The following is a 26,225-nucleotide window of genomic DNA, read 5'->3' as shown; positions in this document are numbered from 1 at the left end:
CTCAGTAGTCTCTAAAAGTAGGGTTTTGAGCTCAGATTTGACATGTATAAATAAATCCTAAACCCCAGGTTTTGTTTTTTAGCTGCAAGGTTTTTAGATCTGTACATGAGACTTGTTTTAGAATTTAGCACAAACAGTGCTCTAGCCAAGGGTATTTGAGTACCATATCTGCTATACAGCCAAGTGAAATTTATCAGCAGAATCTTAAAGGTTACTTGTGTTTTTCTTTGGGACAAGTTTGTTATATTAAAAAGCCTACCTCTGTCTATATGTTTATGCTGTAATTCTCCCCCCTTTTTAAGAATATAATTTACTGCTAATATTTCTTATATTGTATCTAGATAAATTTTCTTCATAAATACATGCAGTTCCATCTTGTTACCTCTGTGAGGATTGTGGTGTCATACGAAGGTTGATACTTTTCTTTTTCATGTGCAGTTCGCTTCTCCATCTTTTCTCTGTCTGTTTTCTGTTTCCTGTCTGCTCCTTTTGGCTAAAAATGAATAGTTACATGAGCAAGCAGACAGAAAACAGCTTTGCAACTGAAATATGGGCCTAAAAATCAGCCATTATAATGTAAACAAAAAATTTATTTGGGACCATTATTTACAACTATTACCTTAAAAACTTTAATTTGGCAGCTGGCTGAATGCAAATGATCTGTGTATTCTCCATTTTCAGTCTGCTTAAAAGTGTCAACCTGAATCCTAAAAGGAACTCCTTTTTCACCTCCATGTTTACGTGGGGTAAATTCAGTGCTGATGCAATGTACCTGAAAAACAAAGTGAACCTGTATTCCATTCTGGGCATATTCTTAATTCTTTTGCCACCATCATTATATAAATTTCTCTGACAGGGTGAGCAACAATTTATGGCTTATCCAGGAAATGAAACTGGAAATCCAAGGCAGGTAAGAACAAATTCCTGTATCTTTGCCAGCCGCACAGGCTTGGAAGTCAGTAAATAGGGACAGGTTTAAACCTATCAATACATCACCTATATAATCCCAAAAAAGTAATACTTTAACTCCTATATCTTTCACAAAATTAAAGAACTGTTGTGGATCCTCATCAAATGTAACTAAAATAATCCCTCTCAAGTTCTCATACAAGATTTTAAGACAAATATAAGAGCAGAACAACTACATGAATCATGATGAATAAATTCAAAGATTTTTCCAGTATACAATGGTATAATTTAGCTAGCCTGAACAGTAAGTATATTTTCTTTAATATAATGTCTTGCAATTTCTATCAAAACCATTTACTGGAACGATTTTTAAATCTGATTTGAGGCTGGGATTTTCAAAAAGGATGCTAATGGAGGTAGGTGCCCAAGTGTCAATGAATGGCAGTGGGAATTGATACCCAACTCCCTACAGCTTTTTGAAAATACCAGAATAAAGGCATTGGGTTTAATGAGACATGTGAATACCATGGCAGTAAAAAGGTCCAATAAGAACAGAGTGCTATACTAGGAAACAATACAACAGTTACAATGTTGTAGGGCATTAAATACTTAGTATATCACCAATGCCACCACACTGCGCACTCCCACCTTCCAAACAGTAAGAGTTGACTAAGCTTTTCTTCATGCTGTTAGCACATCCTGAATGGTTGAAAATATAACTGTACAAACAAACATAAAATGGATGGCTCATTACACACTCTTTACTCCCTTGCAGCAAAGCCTGACATGGAAGCAGACATTGTAACAATTGTGTAATTCCTTGACAAAAGGAAGAATTATTACTGTCAAGGTACAGTAGCACAACATTATCTACTGCCAACGTGGAAACAATCTACCTGATTTAGCAGGCTAAGGAATATTGCCACCTCTCGCTTTGTACTTTTCTTCATACCAATGCCTGATTTTTGAGATAAAATTATCCAGAAGGAAGACTATAGCATAATACAAAGGATTCTAATGAAATCTAATTCCATGGAATAAATCACTTAGAAAAAAAACCTGTCTTGAATATAATAAACAATCTGTCAAGAAGCTAACATCTTATCAATCAGGTAAATAAGAGAACTGAAAATCTGCTTTGAAATCCAGTGATTTCAAATGCTTTCTCTATTGTTAAAGCAGATTCAGTTCTGTTTGTGTCCTCATACAGGAGCCCTATTAACTGGAACTGAAGTAACAACAGTTATTTACAAAAACTGCTTTGAAAATACACCTCCCTAAATATTTATCCATACAAGATGCAAGAGCTAATCATTAATTTTCAGTTAAAACACACTTTCATATTCATTTTATTGATCGGTTTTAAAAAGCTGCTTCTGTTCTAAGCTATGTTTAAAACTCTCATATCAAGATGAAAACTCAGCTAGCATCACCTACAGAAGAAGCAGTTGCATGGATCTAAGTTTCCAAAAATGATGGATCTATAAAGGAAAGAATCACATAGCACAACTACCATCACATTCATGACCTGACAAAGACCAAATCAGTACACATCCAGTAAAGCAAAATCTCAAACCTGAATAAAGGCAGATGTACGCTTTCCAGGATCCCACAGAAATTCGACTGCATTGAGCTGGCTTGGATTTGTCTTTAGATCAATTACTCCAACAGACATTGGAATATCTACATAAAAATGAAAGTATATGCTATAGGAACACAGCGAGGATTTGAATGGTTTGTTTCGAATAAAAACCCATTAATCTGCAAACTCATCTACAGTGAAATGTACTGTAAATTACCACACAAGGGATGACAAAAATTGGTTGTTTAATGACAGTGATTTTCTGATAAAGATGGAGATGTGTACTTAATTTCTGGGGAATAATGTGAGGTGGTCTCATGGGTTTTACTGTAAATCTTATGAAATTACAATAATTACATTTTTACAGTATATTAGCAATAAAGAGATTTCTCTCGTGTTCCCCTGACTACCAGAACACATTTTGCTCTCAAAGAACAAAAGGGTTATTAATTGAATTATTTAGTGTTGCTGTTGTTTTCTGTAATGTTAGATGAAGGCCATTAGAGGTTTTCATGGAAAATTCACAATGTAACATTATTGAAAACATTTATATAAATCTCAAGTATCCTAACACAACAAGCAGCATACAGACATTGGTATGTATGCTTTTGCTATCCCCACTGTTGATATATAAATTGATGCTATTCATATAAAGACTGAGTCTCTTATTTTAACCCTAGATAATAAGGGAACTGAGAGACGTACCTAAGTCAAGAAGTCTGTCCCCAGGGCGATTCCACTTCCAACCTTCCAGTTGCTGGTGCTCTGTATATTGCAACCTTCTGTCATGGAACACAACTCTTATGATACTCTAGTCAGAGGAAGAAAGTTAAAGATTAGTCTTAGAATCTGTACACATTAAAGAGGAGATTGAAATACGTACCAGTGATAAATACCACACACTTGTAGAACAAAATCCATGGGAAGCACCTAATCCAACTTTATTTAGTATAAAGTCTCAGAACACTTTAGACTAAGTAATACAGAAACAAAAGGTGTAAAGAAGGGACAAGAAACAGAGTATGGTTCAGCTGCAATATAAAGTGAAATGGAGAGCTGAGGCAGACACTGCCCGAAAAGGCTGTTACAGATTATGTGAACTGCAGAGGATAAGGCTCTCACACAGCGCAGTGGCCAAATTACATGGATAGAGTGAGGCAAGCATTAGGAAAATCATAGAACAGGTCAACCAGAAAGGTTATAACTTCAGTTTCACTCACTCACTCTGAATAGCACTAATCTATGGTTTGAACCAAATTTATAGAAGAATTTGCTGGAAAAATCAGAAATAAAGGTAAAATCCTGCAGTAATCCACAAAATTCAATATTTAAACTTAAATGAGTCACCTAAAAATCTGCAAAGAAGTGTTTTGTACAATTTCTAAACAGGAGTGCATTAGTTGAAATATTTAAAGTATAATTGTGACTCCAACAGTTCAGAAAATTAATAAATGGATAAATCAATGTGTTTGTGTAAAAAAGATGTATTACTAGATAAACATTAAGACCTTGTACTACACAAGGAGGACTTCAATTTATAGTTAGCACTGACAAACTGCCAATTCTAGAACTATTCCCACTCTTCTAGATACAATATTCACCTAAAAGATTACAAAAGGACACCATTACTTTGAAATCTAGACAATTTTTTAAGAAGTTAAAAATAGGTTTCAAATACTATGCATGCCCCTGAGTAGCCCTGCTAAATTCTGTGGTTTTACAACCACATCTTCTCTCTCTCAAAAAATACAAAAGTCTCTCTCTACCCAGTTGTGTGAACATGTACAGGAACAGGGAAAGTTACTATACGGGGGAAAGAGAAATTGCCGGTTCACAAAGGGCTGCCAAATGCACAAAGCACTCAAATACGGTGTTTTGGTTTAATTCATATCCTTGCCTTGCGTTACCTTCGGCAAGACACTTAGGATCTGTTTTTCTAAGGTGATGAGTACTCACAGCTTCCAACTGACTTCAACTGAAGTTGCAGGTGTTTAGCACTTCTGAAAAAAATCAAGCCCATAAATCTTTGTGCTTCAGCTTCCTCTATCTGCAAAATGCGATAACTGACAGCAAAACACAAAGCTTTATACGGGACAGAGTCAAAGTGCTAATTTCATACTTTCAGACGTTTAGGTTTCTTGAAGTTTAACTTCAGTTCTGAATTCCAAAGGGCTTTTGTCTGTTTTTTTTGTTTAAACTACAACAGTCTTGTACATAAAAAAAAACAAAACAGTATGTTATGACATACTCTCAATATTAATTTTAAACAAACAATGATTGTGTCTGGTTTCCTCATTGTTTTCTTTTTAAATATTTATGACAGCTACAGGGAGGTAAGGAGGAGAACACCCTGCAAAGCTTCTAAGTAAAAGGGAAGTAGGGGCTCATGGAAGCCATCTGGGAATTAGGTCCAGAGACCTGCACGACTGATTGATCCTCTGGTGCCAGAAAAAGTATGCAGAGCTCTGTAAGCTACCTATGCTGGGCTCCTGCTGATGCCTGCTACCTTGCACTTTGCAAATTCCAAAGCCCTTTAACTGGCTTATAATAGAAAACAAGTCTTCAATCTTAACTATGGAGCAGCTACCGTTCTCCCTAATAATGCTCAACTGTGATTAAAAAAATTATTTGTTATTCAGAGCAGACAATGTACAGTCACGATCACAGTAATCAAAATAATGAAGTCTCTATCCCAAAGAGACTGAATCCTGCAAGATAGAAGATGGGTTGCAATGGAAATCTAAGAGGTGAGACACCATTTAGGGTTTTTTAAAACTGCCTTCTTATGGGCCTTCCTATATACATATAGGATGTTCTTCTCTTCTGTCAGCAGGGCAGGTCAGTTGAAGGTAAAAACCAAATATGCAGACCAAAAGAATATCTGATTTTTAGAACCACCATCTTGATAGCATTCCTTCAAAATATGAACAGCTTCCATACCAGGGGAGACTACAAAGATTAGGACTGTTTAGTTTAGAAAAAAAGACAGGCAACTAAAATGGGATATGATAGCAGTCTAAACAAATATGACTAGAGTGGAAAAAGTGAATAGACAAATGTTATTTTCCCTTTCCCACAACGGAACAGCTTCCATAACCCTGATCATCTTTGTTGCTCTTCTCTGAACCTTTTCCAGTTCCACTATATCCTTTGAGATGGGGCGACTATAAGTGGACAGAGTATGAAACATGCGTGCACACCATGGATTTAAGATACCACTTAAGTGTTGTTATGTCAAGTCACTCAGATTTGATTTTATCCAGCCATGTTAACTAGAAGGAAAATACTTAATTTTCCTTTAATATTCCCTGGCTCCCAACCAGAGTAAGCTATGAGGTTTTCAACCTGCAGGTTGTGACTGCTTCTACTTTCTTTATGGTTAGGTTAAGAGGTTTGGGGGAGAAAGGGTTCCAAATTTTTTTCCTGTTGCAATGTGGAGTAAGAGTAGAAAAAAAGTTGAAAACCATGGACTAACTTGGCAACCAGCAGCAATCTCATTACTATTATCTAGAGAACAACTCTACTTCACCTTCACTAGCTTTCCACTGGTCTCCGGCATGTCTCCAATCTTCCGATTATCTAGCATCCGTATTTCATAGGACTGACCTTTAGAGAAAAAAGTTTGTATCAATGATATGGTGACATACAAAGCTTCTCTCTCTGTTTAACGCAGAGAACATTTGGTTTATATTCAGCATGTTGTAGTAACATAAGGTTAAGGAACTCTCATAGGGAGTTTTCAGTTTCTAGCTGGTTGCATAAGAATAAAGTGAAACTTTTACAATATTGCTGAAACTACTGATACTTCCAAACCCTAGGTATCCTACTTTATGTCTAGTGCAAGTGTTTATTCCTATTTGGAAGAAAAGAACATAGACCACACCGAAAGCTGAATTCCTTTTTATCTGAAATAGCTGAAAGGCAGTATGTTGATGACAAAATAGAATATTCTCACAAGTACCATGTATACTGTTTACAGCTGCATTTATGTACTGATTGCCTGTATTTTAACTTGCCTTAAACACATGCTGCCTATGGGGTAAAATCCCTTCCTATAACTTTCTAAAAGTGGCAGTCTTTAAAAGAGTTATTTCAATAAGCAAGAGCTTGATGAGTCATGCTGTGCTTTACTGAGTTTTTCTCAGTACAAAAGAAGCTAGGAGCAATTTATCTAAAACTGATAAGGAGCATTTTTCCTCCTAGACTGAAACACTACATATTTGGCAAGGCTAAATTTGTTCCTATTCAAGGAGGCAGGAGTAAACAGAGATCTTAAAAGGTTCACTTGGATGCACTGGATTTATTCCACCATTTTGAGTTCTCCTAAACTTTCTTTATTCCCCAACATCAACTGCACAAACATCATATTTACTGGCTTGTTTTACCAGATACCACCAGCAAAGGCTATAAGCGAAAAGCATCAGCTTTACATCCTTCATAAACAGTGAAAGAGCAGAACAAGTAATTCGAGAATCAATTCCTCATCCCACACTCATGCCGCTGCTCCGTAACTTTTAGGAAGAAATTACTCCCCACTATGAGTTTCCAGTTAAAAAAGCGTGACACTTAGTGTACACCAGAACCCTGTATTTTTTTTTATTTTATATATATATTCTACACACACACACACACTGGTGGTCTTTCACATTGTAAGCACTTTATGATGTTATGTGTACCAGAGAAGCAGATCAAGCATTTGTTACAGTAAATCTAGTAGTTTAAAATGTTACAGTATTCAGTAAATTGGAAAATGAATCCATACTATTCCTAAAAACAATTTCCTTTCTTTCTTAAATACCCTTTGCTACCTCTTCTTTCAATCACACCTAGTAGTCTATTTTTTGTTGAAATCGAAGTCAAATGTATCTTTTACTTTGTTCTAACAAAATTTAAGGCCACGTCTACACATACAGCACTGCAATGGTGCAGCTGTACCTATACTGGGGGAATTTTATATAGAGTGTTTTGGGCACACATCCACTCGTATAGTTAGAAGGGCACTGGGAGGAGCACTGGTCTTACTGGCTGCCCCTCCCTGTACTCCATCTCCACTCTTCATACCACCAGAGTAAAGGCAACATAACAAGAAGTCCCTGGGTCTATCATAAACACACAAAAATCAAACCTTCCTTTGCCTTCACAGAAGCTATTAGGCAAGCAGTGTTAAGGAAGCCAAAGAACTTTGTGTTCATGCAGTATGCTTACCCTTCATAGCATTCACATGAAATCTGTGGATCAAACAACATTCTGGAGTCTATCCATCCAGCCCACATCCTATTGCAAAGCACACAACTCAGAAAATTCCCACCTACACCTCTAAGCCACTACCCTAACAGATTTACTCAGTAGATCTTAATTTTACCTCTTTCATCTGAGCCTTTCAAAATCCCAGGAGGCAATAACCAGGACTGTTTCAATATCTGAGGTTATGTCTACAATACAAAGTTAAGTTGACCTTAGTTATGTTGACGTACAGCCACCGCTGTAATTAAACTGCTGTTGCATGTCCACACTATGCTCCTTATGTCAGTGAAGCGCATCCACAGTAGCAACTCTTGCACTGACACAGAGCAGTGCACCGTGGGTAGCTATCCCACTGTGCAACTGGCCGCAGGTTGTTTTGGGAAGGGTTTGCAATGCCTCATGGGGACAGGCTCAATGTCACATGATGCAGGTTTCTCAATCCCATCATTCCATGGGCATCCTACTAGGTTTCCAGCTGATTTTCAACTGCTCTGGTAACCTGCGGGCCAGCCATCTCTGCCAGAAAGTATGGATCCTGCACTGTTCTTAAGTATTTTGTTGAGTGTTATGAACACCAGGCTATAAAAGAGGAGCTCAGCAGGGACCTATTTGGCTGAGGGAGGTTTTGAAGGAGCATTTTAACAATGAACCACAGTAATGTGTGTTGCTGTAGGGTGCTGAGTCTGGTATTGTTTGTTTGCATTGTGTTACCTCCTCCATCCATCAGAAAGTTAACCCTATGCAATTGACATCTGTTTGAAAACGTGAATGCCAGTGATGTCTGTTTTTACTTGTCCAGGGAATGTTAATTCTGTTTCTTTTCATTCTTCCTTAAAACCATGCCTCTTTTCCCAGAGGCAGAGGTTAAGCACCCCGACTGCTCCTCCCATCAACTCCACAATCCTGATCCCAGACCCCTCCTTGTAGAAGCGGCACGTCTGCAGCTCTGCACCACAGTGACTATTTGCCTTCTGCTATGCCTGCCGCAGCTCTGACTTTTTACACAGCACCGCTGCATGTCCCGATTGTAGGGCTTCTCCTCCAGTCCCCGAACAAGTTCCTGCGGCTGGAGCGGAGCTCTGCCTGCAGCGCCGCCTCTCCCCACAGACCCAGGGGATCCAGCACCTCCTGTATACTCCTGGCAGGAGCACATTTGCTGTGTGGAGCTGGCATGCTTAGCTGGGCAGTAGCTATATGAGCTCTTCACACCAAGCAAAGAGAGCAATTTCAAAGCTTCCTGTGGCTTTAAAAGGATAGGGGTGCATGCCTGTATACTGGCTGCAGAGCAGCGGAGTTCAAAATGGTGACCAGAACGGTCACAGTGAGCATTGTGGGACACCTCCTGGAGGCCACATAGGGTGACATAAGCAACGCAGTGTCTACACTGACACTATGTCATCCTAAGTGCTTCGCCTCTTGTCAAGGTGGTTTTATTATGTCGGCACAGTAGAACAGTAAAAATAGCGGGAGGAACATTGCAGTTTGTACAACTCCATAGTTATGTCGACGTAGGCTGCCTTACGTTGCCTTAACTTTGCAGTGTAGGCAAGCCCGGAGAGGTTTCAGTCAGCACCAACTGAGAATCAGACTTGCCTATATCACCTTGTCAGCTGGTCGGGTTGGATGAAGCATTATGTAATTAAGAGTAAAGTCTGGGTTTATCTAAGGATTACGTTAGCAGATGCCATATCTAGCAGATTCAGGGCAAAAAACTTACCATGCTTTGGCATTTCCTAACCACATATTCAGGACAACCAGTGATGTATGAAACTAAGACATAACTGACAATCAGCTAAATTCACAGCTCAGTTCCTTTGCTTAGATACTACAGTGACTGGTACCATATTAATACCCAAGATGCATAGAATTCACTTAGATTAAAATCACTGAAAGTTTTAATGTATACTCACACCCAGTAATCTAATCAAACATTAAACGTTACTACATTTACTCCAAAGAAGTCCAGGAGCAAAGCTTTTAGTGCTTGAATGTTGTTACACAGAAAATCAGACCATGTTATCAAATACTGAGACACTGACTGTGGCCAGTACCAGACGCTTCAAAGGAAAATGTAAGAACATTGCAATGGACAATTACGGAGGAAGTTTTCTCTGAACCCTTTCAATTAGTGGTTGGTCTATCCCAGAAACTTTAATCAAGTATTTATAAAGACAAATAACTTTAAACATTTGGATTCCAAAACACTAGCTTAGAGGATCAAAAGAAATGTATGACTAGCCAACAAAGCTATTTACAAAACTACACAAAGCTGTAACAATTTATATTTCTTTTAGACTAAGCTCTTTAGGGCAAGGACCTCATATCTACTAACCTTGTGCAACACCTAGCACAACACAGCCCCTTCATAATATTGCCCATTGCTTTTATAATAAATTTAGGTATTTTCCTGAACTATTCATAAAAAAATTACATATATTCTTCATTGAGATACCAGTGATGGAAATGCAATCTGAAAGACCCAGACAGGATAGTCCCACACAAATTCCCTTTCACATTCTGTACTTAGAACCCAAACAATGTACTTACATGTAAAATATTTTCTTAGAAGCATTTATTTCAGTTAAATCCTTCTTGATTATATGTGGCCCCTTCCATCTTGGAAGATCCAAAACAAATACATGCAGTACACACATACCCCACTCCAAATATTGTAAGGTCAGAAGGGAGCATTATGATCTAATCAGACCTCTTACATAACACAGAGAATATATTATGGTCTTGTATTCAAATCACGTAAAAACTGCTATTACTCTCAAGGTGCTTAAAACAAATACAGAGAAAGTAGGTTATAAATATAAACACCACAAGATGAGATCCACAGTGACCTTATTCATGTGGAAATCCGAAGATATCATCTGTCATCATGCCAGTATTAAATGTAGGTACAGTCTGCATACATAGATTCTGGGCCTCAGACAGTTAAAAACATTTCCATCTACTAACTTGAATTTCAACAGCACAGTCTCATGCTACTTAAACATGTCCTAACACAAGCACTAAGATCAACTAACAGACATAGCAGGAATAAGAAGAACTGGAGCAGGGGATGAAGGCAAATATCAAAAAAAGGAGAACACGGAGGAGCACAGTGGTGGTTGTATCAGTCATTCACTTCAAATAAGGTTTCAAAATAAGTTTACTGCATTTATCAAGGTCTTTTAATAGCCTACTAGAAAGATCATGAAAGGATAACTTTAGGTACACTAAAAAGGGTTCCTGAAGAGACGAACTTGAGGGGAGGAAAGGGAATAACCTTGGAACTTACAAGATATTGTGAAGGTGAACCACCACTCAGAAAAATTTACCTTCACCCTTTCCGAAAACTGCAAGAGTAAAACCAACAGTTTACTTAGACCTCACACCAAAGGAAACTTCCTAACCCGGCTTGGTTGTTCTATTACCCTTTTTAAATTTTAATAGATAGCATACAAAGATAAACTGACTACACAGAAGAATTTAGTAACAGTAAAACTGTCTCACAATCAAACACAGAAGGCTGGTATCAGTGAATGGCCAAAAAAAAAGTCAAGACATTTTATTTATATAGAAATGCTGAACTCTGACAATTTGTTCACAGATTTAAAGCCTGTACCTGTATTCACGCAGAATATTGGACCAAAACTGCAAAACCAACAAACAGCAAAAAAATGGGAATATCACTGGAAAGAAATCTAATTCTCCTTGCCTTTTCTTTTAATCAAAACAATAAGCACCAAACCATCATATGACGTGGAAATAACAAAATGCAAAAGGCTACCTTCTTGCAGCAAAAAGCATAAGGTATTAGTAGACTGCTAATGGCTTATATCAGTGGTTCTCAAACTTTTTTTTCACGGACCACTTGAAAATTGCCGAGGGTCTCGGCGGACCACCTACTGATCTTTCCAAATGCTGTTTATAATGTTGGCTAACTATTGTAAAGCGCTTTGGATAAAAGCGCTATATATATATATATATATATATATATATATATATAAAAAACAACTTTATAATAAACAACTTTTTTGTTCTACAAATAAAAGCACACAACTCATATTTTATTATCAGTAGTCTTACCTTTCTAATGCAACGGATGTGCCCGCTCTCCCCCACTGCAGCAGCCCCTGAGCTGGGGCTGGGAAGGAGACAGTCTCTCCCTGGCACCACAGCCCTGGAGCTGGGGAAAGTTGCCTCTTTCTCTGGCCGCCACAGCCCTGCATGTCCCAAATTTCCCCCCCCCCCCTTCTCACCCCACTGCCCCCTCCCACCTGCCCTTTATTGCCCTCCAAGGCCACCACCTCACCTTACACGTGTCTCTTCTCCAGGGTCCAGGCACCTGATTAGTGGAGCCATGTCTGTGCAGCTCCACTAATTAAGTGGGTGGCCCTTCATTCTCTTATGTGCAGCCGCCCAGACACGCACCTTAGAGGGAATGGAGCTCACGGACCACAGTTTGAGAACCTCTGGCTTATAGGTTTTATTTTTAACTTACCCACTATGGCAGCATTTCTTCCCTTAAGCTCAGCAAGAGAAAAACTTCCCAAATTTGTCTACTCACTGGTGAAGTTTAGTGGAAAGGCCTTCCCCAGATCTTTCTATCATAGGCTACTAGATAAAATGGCGAGACTCGCATGACAAATAATCTAACTGGCTTCCTATAAGTGAGACAGACAGTAAAGTACTTTATTTTGGTGTTATTGTGTAAACATTTGCCCAGATAGAACATTCTGCATTTACCTTTCAAATATACGTTAGACATAAATAGCTTTCCAAGACTTGACAGTAACCTACATTGTTACACAGATGTTTGAGCCCTGGCTAACTGCCATTTAAGATCACAATGATTTTAACTTTTGAAGTATCTCAAAAAACAAACACTCAATACAAAAAGCCAAGTAACTAACCTAACCAACCGTATATAAAAAAGGACACCACCTTAAAGTCTAGTCAATTTTTTCAATTTTAATTAAAATTAGTTTCAGATAGTAACATCTGTCCCTATGTCTCCTTCCCCATTTGAGGGCATTTACAAATCACATTTTCATACTCTTAAAAATGATGTCTCTTTCCTTTATTGTTGGGTGAAAAACCACACAAAGAGAAACTGATCAGCTAAAAAGGGGAGACAAGTAAACCTATTATATATAAAATGTTGTCAAATGAATGAAGTTAAAAAAAATTGTGAAGTATCCCACCTATACCAAATCTTTCTATTTATATTCATTTTGAGTGCTACCTGCAGGTACAAAAAAATTCACAGTATCTTTTAAAATGTGAAATAACACTTCACTGTCATATTAGTACGGTAGCAGGTCTTTTAAGCTTGATTATCTAGTTCATTACATATAAGTAAGCTTGACCTTTGTTTTCCATGAAGCAAAATAATTTCAGTATCTTTTTCCAATAACTTGCAGAGTCTCCTCTTAGTAGTGGTATTTCTTCTATCCCTACACATTCCCCTCCCAGAAGGATTCCCTCCGCCTTTAAACTTAAATTAATATTAAATTTTTAGATTTCTCTGGTTTTAGGTGCTCCTACTGCTTTGTAGCTACCAAAATACTTTTGTAGAGTAATACCTAAAAGATTACTTTACTGTTTTGGGTGCACTTTTAACCTTCTGGACGTTTAGTTACTACCCTCTGCATATATGCTGGCTTCTCCAACTCCTCTGCCCCCAACCCTGAAATTTCATGATGCATTTTGTTACCACCTCTTCTTACCTGTTCTTAGATTGTCCCAGTGGTCTAGTGCTTGGGCTTTAAGTTTAAGGTAGAAGGAGACTTCCTAGGAAGCCAATGGGGAACAGAACATTAAAATACGATCGGTAGTGGCAAGTCCTATCTGATCCCTATGTAGCGGTTGCGAAAGCCTTATTTTAGTAGCATCCTGTGCAGTCTTGAGAGTTACTCATCTAATGAGGATTTGCTTATGTATCCCTCCACAAGCAGAAACGCAGAATGACGAATCAGATATCTGTGACATCAATATCAAGATTTTCATAATTGGGTGCCTGTAGTTAGATGCCTGCCTACCTACCTCATTTTCTACAGTGTGAAGCACCAAGCAGCTCCCATTGAAGTCAACTTGAACATTAGACATGCTGTAACTTTTTAGTAATGTCATAACAAAAGTGATGGAATACAGCCGCAGGCCACTTTCATCATATAACTGCAGACCAAAGAAATGATCCAACTGTACGTTTTTATTGTTGGTAAATTCAAGCAATTTGTATTAAACTATCAAGGAATATGTAGATAAAAGCAAATATGATGCAATGCACATTTATTTTTTTAATTAAAAAAATGCATATTTACATATTGCCCTTAGACCATGGTAAGTTGCTGAAATGGACCTATGTCACAAGGGTCGGACATACTGGCATGCATGCCAGTCAGGAAAGACATAAGAGGAATACCATGAGCACTGCTAGATGTCACTGAAATTGACAGCCAAAGCTATAAGCTGTAAGCAGAAACCTCCCCCAACACTCTTGGTCTTTCATTTTCACATGGAAATTCTAAAGATGAAGATACCATCCCTATACTTTCCAGCATCCCAACATTCATCAAGCTACATCCACGGTAAACATATGCAGAAGACGCATACTAACCTTGGTTCAAGTAAGTAAGAGTTTCATCATGCAATTTTACTGCTGGAGATGTTGCAGCACACATAACATATTGAAACGGTGGATGTTTGGTCTCACTGTCTGGTGGAAGGCTGGAATCTTCCTGCTTGAAAATTGGCAGTGCCAAAACATCACTGAAACAAAAACCCGACAATGTCAGTCTGAAAGAAGCATTTATCTTACAAAACAAAGGCAAAATTAGAACCACCACCACCTTAGGAAAAATATTTTCAAAAAGCTGAGTGGATAAAAATCAATTAAAAAAATCAGAAATATACTTAAATCAGATTTTTTAAAAATTAAATAGAGATTAAATTTTTAAAAATAAATCTATTTAAATGATAATCTATTATGAGGCCCACATTTAGCATAATCTAATAATTTAAATTAAAATTAAAAAATATTAAGCCATACATGTCTGCTGCAAAGTTTTAAAGAAAGTCAAACCACTCAACTGATTGAAGTTACTGGCCAAGCCCCAGGAACCAGAGTTTGCTGAAGTGCTAAATCAGCTTTTGATAGCAGTAGCCTCTTGTGCAGGTTTAGTGAGAATGTTTTCTTCATTGCAAAAAGAAAAGGAGTACTTGTGGCACCTTAGAGACTAACCAATTTATTTGAGCATGAGCTTTCGTGAGCTACAGCTCACTTCCTCAGATGCATATCGTGGAAACTGCAGCAGGCTTTATATATACACAGAGAATATGAAACAGCCACAAGTACTCCTTTTCTTTTTGCGAATACAGACTAACACGGCTGTTACTCTGAAACCTGTCATTCTTCATTGCAGTTCATTTAACTAGTCACTGACTAGATCGGGGTGGCCAACCTGTGGCTCCGGAGCTACATGTGGTTCTTCAGAGGTTAATTATGCGGCTGCTTGCATAGGCGCTGACTCCGGGACTGGAGCTACAGACACCAACTTTCCAGTGTGCCTGGGAGTGCTCACTGTTCAACTCCCTGCTCTGCCCCAGGCCTTGCCCCCACTCTACCCCTTCCTCCAACGCCCCCGCCCCTTCCCCCAAACATGCTGTACTCTCCCTCCTCCGCTATACCCTCCAGGGCCTCCTGCGCATGCAAAATAGCTGATCACAGCAGGCAGGAGGCATGGGGGGGAGGGGGGGGAGCTGATGTGGGGCTGCTGACGTATTATTGTGGCTCTTCGGCAATGTACATTGGTAAATTCTGGCTCCTTCTCAGACTCAGGTTGGCCACCCCTGGACTAGGATCATTCAAAGTTAAGAAACTAAAGAGAGCTGATCCAGTGAAAAAACTTGTTTTCCCCTTCCAATGTATGAATAAAACTGAGGTGTATAGAAGAATGAGATCTGCTAGTTTTAGACTCTGGTGGAGCTGGACAGATGGAAGTGAGACACAGGAAGCTTTCCCCAAAACTACCAATGCAGATAAGACTAGGTCTAGAACTGGGGAGGGAGTCACGAGACATGGTTTCTATTCTTTCATCTGCCACTAATATACTTTGGCCTTCTGAAGTCACTGGACTGCTCTGCTTCAGTTTCTCCATCTGGGAAGCAAGGTTAAGAGATTATGCCTACTTGAATGGTTCTATAAGATATACTGCTTATGGGTTCACACTCCTAGGTGAAAAAACTCTAAGTTCAAATTTCTAAAGCCATTATAGTTGCAATAAGAAGAGTGTTGTCACAGCGCCTACAATGCAACTTGTTATCTCAAGCACCTAAACCAACAGTCCCTTTCCTAGTGAAATTACTGCCAAACAGACAGAGACAAACAGAAACTATCTACATTATAAATTGGAAACAGGCTGTAACCAAGTTCCTGGAGGTTCTATTAGAAGTACAGCATAGACAAGGTTTAAAGGGACAAGTAATGAGTGAAACTTCAGCAGCCAAAGACAGTAAGAAGGATTACTGGAGGAAGTTAGGACGCCAAGCTTCAAAGTGAACATCAAGAAAGAAAGAAGTTTGTGGCCTGCTTTACTGTACATACACTAAATTGGTAAGATGATTTACCTTGCCAGTGTGGCAATCACAGACAATACGGCTCAGAAAATACAAAAGAATCCAACTGAAGGCTCCTTTTCCGCCCATAATTTTGAACAAAGGTTGATGGCAGTCACTTACACACATCTAGGTGAATCTTCCTACTCAGGCCACCTTCAATATGGATGCAGCTACCAAGCATGTATTTTCATTTAAGTGTTTAGTAAATTCTGCTGATTCTTGTCTAAAACAGTCAACTCTAGGTATATAAAGGCTTTCCCAGATCAAGAAAAGGAACAGGAAGTGATGAAAGAAAATACATTAGAACCTCAGAATTACAAACACCAGAACTGCAAACTGACCAGTCAATCACACACCTCATTTGGAACCAGAAGTATATAATCAAGCAGCAGGGACCAAAAAAAAAAAAAAAAGGCAAATACAGTACAGTACTGTGTTAAACGTGAACTACTAAAAAAGGAAAGCAGCATTTTCTTCTGCATAGTAGAGTTTCAAAGCTGTATTAAATCAATGTTCAGTTGTAAAAGTTTTTGAAAGAAAAGCCACAACATTTTGTTCAGAGTTGTGAACAACCTCCATATCTGAGGTGTTCATAACTTTGAGGTTCTACTGTAATGGAAAGTGTTTAACTCAAGATATCTTTAGACCATTAGTTTAAAAGCTGAAGACAGATGGAGAAATGCCATCTGCCCCACAATCCACAAGGATATCCCATAAGGCATACAATCCTTTTGAGGGGAAATGGAAGGCAAAAACAACAATACCCAGGTAACAGTAACCTCACACTCAGAACTGAAAAAAGTTCAGATAATTTTAGAATCTAGAGGTGCCATATTAAAAAAAATTATTGTTGCAAGGTAGCAACTTGTGCCATTGTTAAAATATTGCTTACATACACATGGTCTACATATAGTGGAAAGCACCTTTTAGGAAAAGATGTATTAATTCAAATATGTTGAAGGCCAGAAGGGCCCATTTATGATACTCTACTCTGATCTGCTGCACAACACAGGTCTCAGAAATTTACTCCATAATTCTTGCAACAAAGCCATAACTTCTGATTAAGCCACAGTTTCTTTTTTAAAAAGACAATTTCATTTTAAAGACTTCAAGTGACGGAGAATCCACTACACTTTCAGTTATTTGTTCAAATAGATAATTACCATCACTTAAACATGTCTTTTTTTCTACCTCCAAGAGATGGCGATTAACAATATACAATTACTGTTTGAGATCTATCAGTTAGCAACTTTTTAAAATTCATTTAATATGTACTACATTGTTTTTTGTGCTGAGGAATTATCAGAAGCCGAGAATCTGGCATTTGGTGCTGACAATGTCAGAATCCAGGGACTAATGCTTATCAGTGGCAAAGAGCTTGTCAATAATTAAAGGTGAACTGGATAAATCCAATGAAAATTTAGTTAAGCCCAGAAAATACAAACTGAATGCCTCCAGCAGCCAGACAGTACAGATGTAGGTTAATAGCTTAGCTTTAAAAACAAAACACAGAAGATACTTAGAAGGAAGCTCCTTCTCCCACCCCCCCAAGGTAAATTAAATTAATGTCCTTATATAAGCCTTCCATACTCTGGTTAGTGATGGCATTCAGTATGCATCCATGCATGAATTGTTTTTGTTTTAGCTTTACAAATCGCCTTTAAGGCTAGCTGCTATTCAAATTTTTCTCCACAATAATTGAGGAAGCAATGCTATTTACTACTCACAGTTTTTATGACTGAATATTCCCACAGGTTTTATTTAACGCAGAGACGGGGTTGGAAACCATGCCCACATGGAAAGAATCCATAACTTCATAGACCAGTAAACCTCAGTTACAATTTGTAAGAGTCTGGCTAAAAAAAAAAAAAAAAATTGCTAAAGCTTTTAGAATGGACTGGTTTAAATCAAAGTGATTTAAATTGCCAATTATAATAATGATTTAAACCGGCAAGCAGAAACCTTGATATAAGCCTTCATTTTTAATCTCTTTTTACATTTGCACTTTTTAATTTTTCTAAAGAAAAGTTCATTCTCATTTGTTAATCATTAAAACCTTGCTTTGCAATTAAATTTAACTAACTTCACACTAAGTTTTATGCTTTTTGCTAACCAGGATACAATGTATTTCTAAATACAATTTAGAACTTCAGTAGTATACATGTACTGCTTGAACACTGGTCCCTTCCACCCCTGGTATTTATTATGGATGGCAAGATGGATGGATGGATGACTATAAGATGCTCAGATCTATGACAGTATCTTCCTCTTTGGCTGTTAGGCATCTACCCTGGTACTTTGTGTTGTGCATACTAGCAAGAAAATTAGGTGGAATAAATGCTTGCTCCATCTGCTTGCTCACTGACTACAAAATTTAAATTTGTTGTTGGATATCCTGCAGTGTTGCTTGAAGGTCTTTCCAAATTTCAACAGCATCAGCAATAGATCAACTATCTTTCTGCAATTTGTCCAAGGCTACAGAAACAGGTTTCAGTATATTTAGCATATCTTCTACATTTCTCTGTAGTCTTATGTTCAGTCTTACGTTGATTACTTTTGGCTGCTATAGTTCCGTCTATTTTGCCCTGCTTTTCTTCACAAATTTTCATCTGCATAGGCAAGTTTTTAATAAACAGCTCAAAATAGTCAACCTCTGAATTCCATCTTGCATCATTGGGGAGAATTAGTTTTGATCCTCCTCCTGTCTTCAGTGAAGCAGAAGCAAAGTGACTTGCAGAAGTATTTTACAATTTCAAAAATTTGTTTTATTCCTGGACTATGTACATGTTTGACCCTACACCCATCTATTACAGGTTTCAGGTTCACTTTATTATCCTCTTCTAGGTTTCTTACCTTAATTCAACATATTTTTATTTATACATTACCATAAGCTTAGCACCTAAGTCAAAATTTCAAATTTAATTTTAAACAAGCTTATTTTTTTAAAGAAAATAAAACAAAAAAATCTGATTTCAATAAAAAGCATAGGTTTTTTTAACCACTCTGGACACTCTACACTTTTCACACAGGTGGCAGTCATAATCTCTACTTTTTGCCAAGAAAACTCTCATTTTACAGGCAACCTTAATTCTGACATAGATTCATAGATATTAAGGTCAGAAGGGACCATTATGATCATCTAGTCTGACCTCCTGCACAATGCAGGCCACAGAATCTCACCCACCCACTCCTGCAATAAACCTCTCACCTATGTCTGAGCTATTGAAGTCCTTCCTTACTCTTTTCATCCCCCTTCTACTGAATATTTGCATTTAACTCATTGCTTATATGTAATACCAATTATTTTAGTATCAGGAATGAAGACTGATCTTTACACAGGCAAATATAAATGTCAGAACAGTAAGCCATAGCATCAATCTTCTAACTTTTGAGTGCAAGATTTTACCACCTTAAAAATGTGGAGGTTTTTTTATATATATAATACCACTTTTTATTAATGTGCCTATTCTCCAATAGAGAAAATCAGAATGGCTGAGCTCCAAAGAGCTTGAATATTTGCTTCAAGCAAACAATGCCTAACTTTATGCTTCAGACAATTTTGTCTTCACATCCTTCCCACAGTGACCTCTATCTTCTTCTATGCCAGCCCTACACCTGGAAACGTCTTCCTTGCGTGGTCCACAAGGTCATCTCCCTTTCCAAATACAAATCCCTTCTGAACTACTTCCTCTGTGAAGAAAACAACTGTCTGCCAAGGCCACAGAGCAGTTGGGGAGTTGTCATATTTATATAAACAAAAAATCATTTTATCAAGAATTTTATCATCAAAAGTGACTCTTTATAGCTGACCACTCTTAATTTTGTGTTTTAGATCAAACCATCTTTTCAAGCATCACTTTTTATGTAGTATGCAGTGCATTGATATCCAGCTTGTAGTCCAGAGGTCACTTGTGGCCTTTGGGGCTCTAAATTGTGACTTCTGAGGGTGAATGTATGTATTAATGAGTATTTGATAAGGTAAAACTTGTGCTCCCACAGCCAAGCTCTGCAATGTTAAAATAAGTGCTTGAATCAGCCACATAACTACGAGAAGGAGGTAGAAAGCATCACATCCCCAAATCCTCCCAAAGCTTCTTTCCCTGCAGCCCAAGGAACAGCTCTGATGAGAGTTGGGAGCACTCAGAGTAAGCAGCCCCTAGCCCTTCCCTGTAGCAGCTGCTGAGAAAGTCCCCTGCTGCATTATAGAGGAGAGGACAATAACACTGGCTACTCCACTGCCTTCTTCCCTGACAGGCTGCGGGAGCTTCAGAGACAGCAGGATGGAAACTCAACTGGCTATGAGCCTGAGCCAAGGAGAGCACCTAGCAAAGGATGGCTCCCCTTTCTCATACAACCCATAGCAACCCAAGAAAAGGAGCAAGGAGAATTTGAGAATCAGCCACCAGTTAAATCTCCCTTGTTCTCTGCCCATCTCAGCACAGGTTAGAGAAACCAGTTGGCTGCCCCAACTTGTGCCAGCTGGTTATGGTCATGGGATCAATGCCATCTGGGGATACTGAAAAGCAGTATGCAACAGCCACTCTGCTCCCCACACACACCTTTCATCAGGGGTTGTAAGGAGGGAGGCATAGGAGCTAGCTAGGCAAGCTCAACAGAATCTGTCTTAAAGTACTAGCTGTGTCTCCTGAGCCTTTTAGAAATGTGTTCAGCCATCAGGCTGAAAAGGTTGGACACCACTGATCTAGAACACAGGTGTCTTTACCATAAATAAAAATGTACAACAGAACAAAAGATGTAAACAAATTTATCATTCTATAAAAAAGGTATTTGTAATATGTAATGAATATTGTTTTATGTATGACATTTTTATACTATACATTTTTAGATCGTAAGTTCTTCAGGACATGGATTGTGTCTATGTTTTGCCAGCACCCAGTATAACGAAACTGCAATCCTAATTGGAGCAGGACTTTTTGGCTCTACCACAATAAAAATAAGGTTATATTCATATAAATTGTGCTTTACATTTGTATGTGGAAGAAAATAGCCAAACACAAAAAATAATATTTAAAGAAAAGAAGTGCAAAAGTTGTTTCTCAAACTGGGGTCCGTGGGCCACACTGATCAACTCCCCCCACCCCCACCCCCACGCCTCCTGCATGCTGGGGAACAGCTGTTCAGAGGCATGCAGGAGGCGCCGGGTGGGAGGGGGAGAAGTGGGGACAGGGTGCACTGGGCAAGGGGGCGGAAAGAAAGGGGAAGAGGGACAGATGGGGTGGAGCCTTGGGGGAAGGGGCAGAATGGGGGCGGGGCCTGGGGATTAGTGAGGGGCTTGAGGGTCCTCGAAAAATTTAAAATCAAAATGGGGGTCCTCGGGTTGCTAAAGCTTGAGAATTGCTGACTTAGAAAATTTGGTGTGAGTAACTATACAAGTCTGGACAAAGATTCAAGATTGTTTAGAAAGAGATGTAATGTTATAGGAACTATATTAAACAGTAATTTGATCTGTCAAAAGTAACAGTGCCTGCAAATACATAGGAGAAGAGTGGACTGAATCACTTGCCTATATTTTTTATTTTGTTAGTGCAGAGCTTGAAAAGTTTATCAGGCACCAACATAACCGACAAGGGGAGGGTGGACCCCCAACTGTGAGATCCAAACACACACACACACTATTAGTGGGGAATTGGACTGGGAGTCCTAGCCAGCTAGCGTCCATGGATCTTGTTCAATTGCAAGGCCTCTGCTTAGCAAGGGAATAGATTATTTTTGAAGTTCCACAAATCTCCAACACCCCAGGCTGTAAGGAGCTCCCTCAGATACTGTCAGGGTGAAAGAGTGACTGTTAATTTAAGCTCCTCAACCTCCATTCTTTGTTTTGGTTCTTATTCCCAAGAAGAGACCCAGTTCCAACCCCAAGGCCACTCCTAACTTTCCCAAGCTGCAGCAAAGTCAAGATGAACAGATCCTTTAAGGGCTTGTCTACAATTGGAAATACACTGAAATAGCTGTACCAGAATAGTTATTTTGGTATAAACTCTGGTGGGAAGACTCTTGTTCCAGAGTAAGAGTACTTTTTCCTGATTTAGCATAATCCATTTCTAGAATAAAGATCTGCACATGGGGTTTATAGCAAAGTAACTATTTCAGAATATCTGTTCTGGTAAATTTCCAAAGGTAGACAAAACCTTAGTTTCTCTACCACACACAAAGTTTTGAATAGTAGCAATTTAACTGACAAGCATTACACTTCCCACATGAATTTACGTGATTTCTTTTTCTAGCCCACTGTTAATGGCTATAGTTGGCTCTCAGTTAAAGCATTTAAATATACAAATCCCCAAATGGTAGGCCATATTTTGGCAGGTAAGTTATGAATACTGAAAACTGTAGTTTTTAAACAGAATTAGCCAGTTATGAAAAAACTAAGTATAAAACATGAAAAAAAAAAAAAAACTATATTAGCACTCTGATTTAATTTAAATGAAGGCTCAAGGCTCTTATGATATGGAAAGAAAAAAATTCTCATTCCACCACAGAAACAGTGAGTAGTTTCTTAGATAAACATTTTCTCTCTTGACACAGCCTTCACTACCTGATACCTTATTAAAAAACAAAACAAAACAGAAAAACCCAACAACAAAAAAATACCTCATTTACCCCAAAAGAACCAAATTTTTTACATCTGGATTACATTATCCCTCTTTCAGATTATTAAGCATTTACAGAGGTTATGCAGTTTTCATAGGGCTGCAGAACTATACTGGTTTTGGTCATGAACTTTGACAGGACCTGCTTTAAAATCAGTTAAGTCATGTTTCTGTGAGAGTATCATACCTAGTATAGTTACTTGTAACAGGCAAAATTATCATCACTGAAAGAACTTAGCAAAAAATATTTGATTCCGTCCCCCAGTTCAGGGGTAGGGTGTGTGTGCGCGTGTGTGCGCGTGCGCGCGCACATTTAACAGCACTAGGTACATATCAAGTGTCACTGTTTCATATGTAGAGTCAGTTTCTCTGTAGCATAAAAGATGCTTAAACAGATGATCAGAAAAAGATATTTAAATATATTTTTAAATTTCATGATCTACTATTTAAAGAGTATCATTAAAACCTGGAAATTCTTAAAATTAGTCAATTTCAGGTTGACAACATCTCTTTAAAACCTACTGTCATTGATCAATAGACATCCACATTTATTATATTTGGATAAATGCTGGACTGGCTGACAACTTATACTTATGGACATAAACTGACCATCAACTTGGGTGAGAATCCCCACACAGAAAAATAGTGTTCAGTTGACCAAATATATAATGTCCAGCCATGAGGAAGTTTGTGTGGAAGGTTGTTTTTTTATGAGAGTATCCATTTTTGAGAGCTCATTCTTTATCTTTCCCTGTTTGCTATAGAGGATGTTGATCAGGTGGTTCCGCAGTTTCTTTGAGAGCGGTGGCACAAGCTGTCAGCATAGTCTGTGTGGTATACAGGTTGTAATGGATTTTTTACCTTCAGTCCTTTTGGTACGATGTCTATCTGTTTGCTGGAAAGGAAGATGTCTGTCTATATCTGTACAAGCTTTTTCATGCGGTTGATAGATTTCCACTCCATACGGCTAAATGCAGTGCCTTGCATAATGACAGGTTTCAGAGTAACAGCCGTGTTAGTTTGTATTCGCAAAAAGAAAAGGAGTACTTGTGGCACCTTAGAGACTAACAAATCTATTTGAGCATAAGCTGTAGCTCACGAAAGCTTATGCTCAAATAGATTTGTTAGTCTCTAAGGTGCCACAAGTACTCCTTCTCTTTTTGCGAATACAGACTAACACGGCTGTTACTCTGAAACCAAATATATAATGAAGACTGGCAATGGGGCAGGAAGCCCATGCTAGTCTTCCTTTAGAGGTGCAGAGCATGGACATATGATCTAGAGGCTTACTTCTATATAGCAAGCCTATTTTTCAGAAGATGAATACATTCTTTTGTCACTTCCTTCCGGAGATTACAGGAAATATTGGACTTCTCATAAGAAAACAGGCACAACAGAATGAGACTCATATGGTCACATTCTTTACATTCCATCACTTGCTTTTATTTTTCCATTTATGTCACCATCATTAACCCAAATCATACCCTATGTCCTACTGCAGGTACAACACCTAACATATCTGTTGTTGGTACCTAAAAACCCAGCATATTTGGGTAACTGACTCTGAACTTTACCCAAAGAATAATACAATTAGATAATTCCTTTGATCATATGCTTACGGATGAAAATTGCAAAATAATGCTAATATTTTTGCCCATAGGTTATCCAAAAATACTTAGTTTGTGCTTTATTGAAACCCTAAAAATATATGCAATATTGACTTTAAATTCTTACATACAACTCACACATTTTTAATTTTAAAATGTTTTAAGTGCTGCTGCTATGGCTACTATTTGAGTGATAACTTCTTATGAGATCATGATTTATATCATCTATAAACAGCAAAATCTAAGGATGGGTACCCAACACAAAGGAAGATGTGGCTGGGAAAAGAGGAGCATTAGCATAGTAAGGAATAGATTCACAGGATGCAGCAGTACTGGAGCTAAGAAACAATACCATTCAATATGAAGTATTAAAATCTATAAGCATGGAAGGAGAGGCATCATAAACAACGCTCAGATCAGAATTCCTCAGAAAGATAATACAAAGAACCAGAAGAGAACGCATTTTAACATGACTACTCAAAAGTCTGTTTTTTAAACCTATAACACACCTTTTCTTTCAAACAAAACAAGAAAATGCACCAAAAAATGGGCATATAAAATCAGCTGACATTTGAGAGGAAGCATGAACAATAATCTTAAAAAATAAAGAAAAAGGAGAATGAGTTAATGCTAGCCAGACTGGTTACAGGGAATAAGAAGTGTTTAAAAACATACCTGAGAGAAGAGCAACCAAACAACTAATAAGCTTCAGGAAATAAATGATTAAAAAAAATAATTTAACTAAGAAAAATAAACAGATGGACAATAAGAAAATAGACCTCACAGAAATAATTTATTACAAAAACAGCTCAGGCAAGCGCTGCAGGCCCTGCACCACTTGGCACACAACTTCATCCCCATGAAATGAAACATCTCAGATCTTGACAGAAAAATGGGCTACTACACAGGAGAGCTGAGTGAATAAATACCAACAACCTCAAGTGGAAAGGAGCTACCTGTGAATTTGATGATAAAAAAAAAAAAGTATCTAATTTTTCAGATTGGCAGACCTTTAACAAAAATTGCTATTTAAAAGTGCAGATAAGTGAGTTAAATGAAAATCACCTTAAAAGGTATACACACTAGAATACCTGGACTTTGAAGACCACTCAGAAGCTTCAGCTAATGTTCAGTTTTGCCACACACCTTCTGATTAGGGTAAGCTACCAAGAGTATATAAACACCTGTGCTTTACATACTGTATTCGATACCAATTCTATCGTAGATTAAATTCAAGGTACTTGTTACTTGACAAAACCTTAAACTGAATAAAATCCAGTTATCACATATGCACCAGTACGTAATCTGTTTTTATCAAAATACTTTGTCTGGTCCAAAGATGATATGCACAGGAGGACAGCATTCTCAACAGGAGGCCCTCAGCTCTGAAATTAGGTCTTATTGGATACATGTCCACGCCTGGTTGCCTTTACTGACCAATATGAGATCTGTCTCTGTCTAAGCTTTCCCAACCAAGTTCTGGAACCTCTTGGCACTGAGCCTATGGCTTGGTTTTCCACTACTCCATCTTTGCCCTTCAAGGTTGGCTAGATTGGTGTTACTAGTAAAGGAGGGAAGATGGAATATAACCTATTTATTCTAAATAAACATTTAAATTTGAAGTGCACCCAGATGCCATCGTGATGGGCACCTTAAACACTT

The 26,225-nt window shown here is 38.2% G+C and overlaps 1 protein-coding gene across 8 annotated transcripts in view; it reads right to left on the bottom strand.

Annotated features, from left to right (window-relative positions):
* The window catches only part of UBP1 (upstream binding protein 1), a 59,792-nt gene that overhangs the window by 32,221 nt on the left and 1,346 nt on the right, over positions 1-26,225 (bottom strand). For 6 of the 8 annotated variants that reach the window (XR_012157460.1, XM_073333078.1, XM_073333080.1 and 3 more), the window contains exons 2-7: positions 14,346-14,497; positions 6,021-6,097; positions 3,197-3,302; positions 2,486-2,592; positions 620-772; positions 383-493 (exon numbers count right to left, since the gene is read on the bottom strand). Coding sequence is in view for 7 of the 8 variants with exons in the window: in XM_073333078.1 (XP_073189179.1) it covers positions 383-493; positions 620-772; positions 2,486-2,592; positions 3,197-3,302; positions 6,021-6,097; positions 14,346-14,497 (706 nt within the window). In the remaining variant the exon portion in view is untranslated. Of the gene's footprint in view, positions 1-382; positions 494-619; positions 773-2,485; positions 2,593-3,196; positions 3,303-6,020; positions 6,098-14,345; positions 14,498-18,072; positions 18,202-26,225 lie in introns of all 8 variants that reach the window. The other 2 variants (XM_073333082.1, XM_073333083.1) reach the window with 2 other exon arrangements.

The sequence above is a fragment of the Lepidochelys kempii genome, chromosome 2, assembly GCF_965140265.1.
Source record: "Lepidochelys kempii isolate rLepKem1 chromosome 2, rLepKem1.hap2, whole genome shotgun sequence".
NCBI classification, from domain to species: Eukaryota; Metazoa; Chordata; order Testudines; family Cheloniidae; genus Lepidochelys; species Lepidochelys kempii.
The sequence above is the reverse complement of the archived record's forward strand: the minus strand, read 5'-3'. Positions and strand labels throughout refer to the sequence as shown.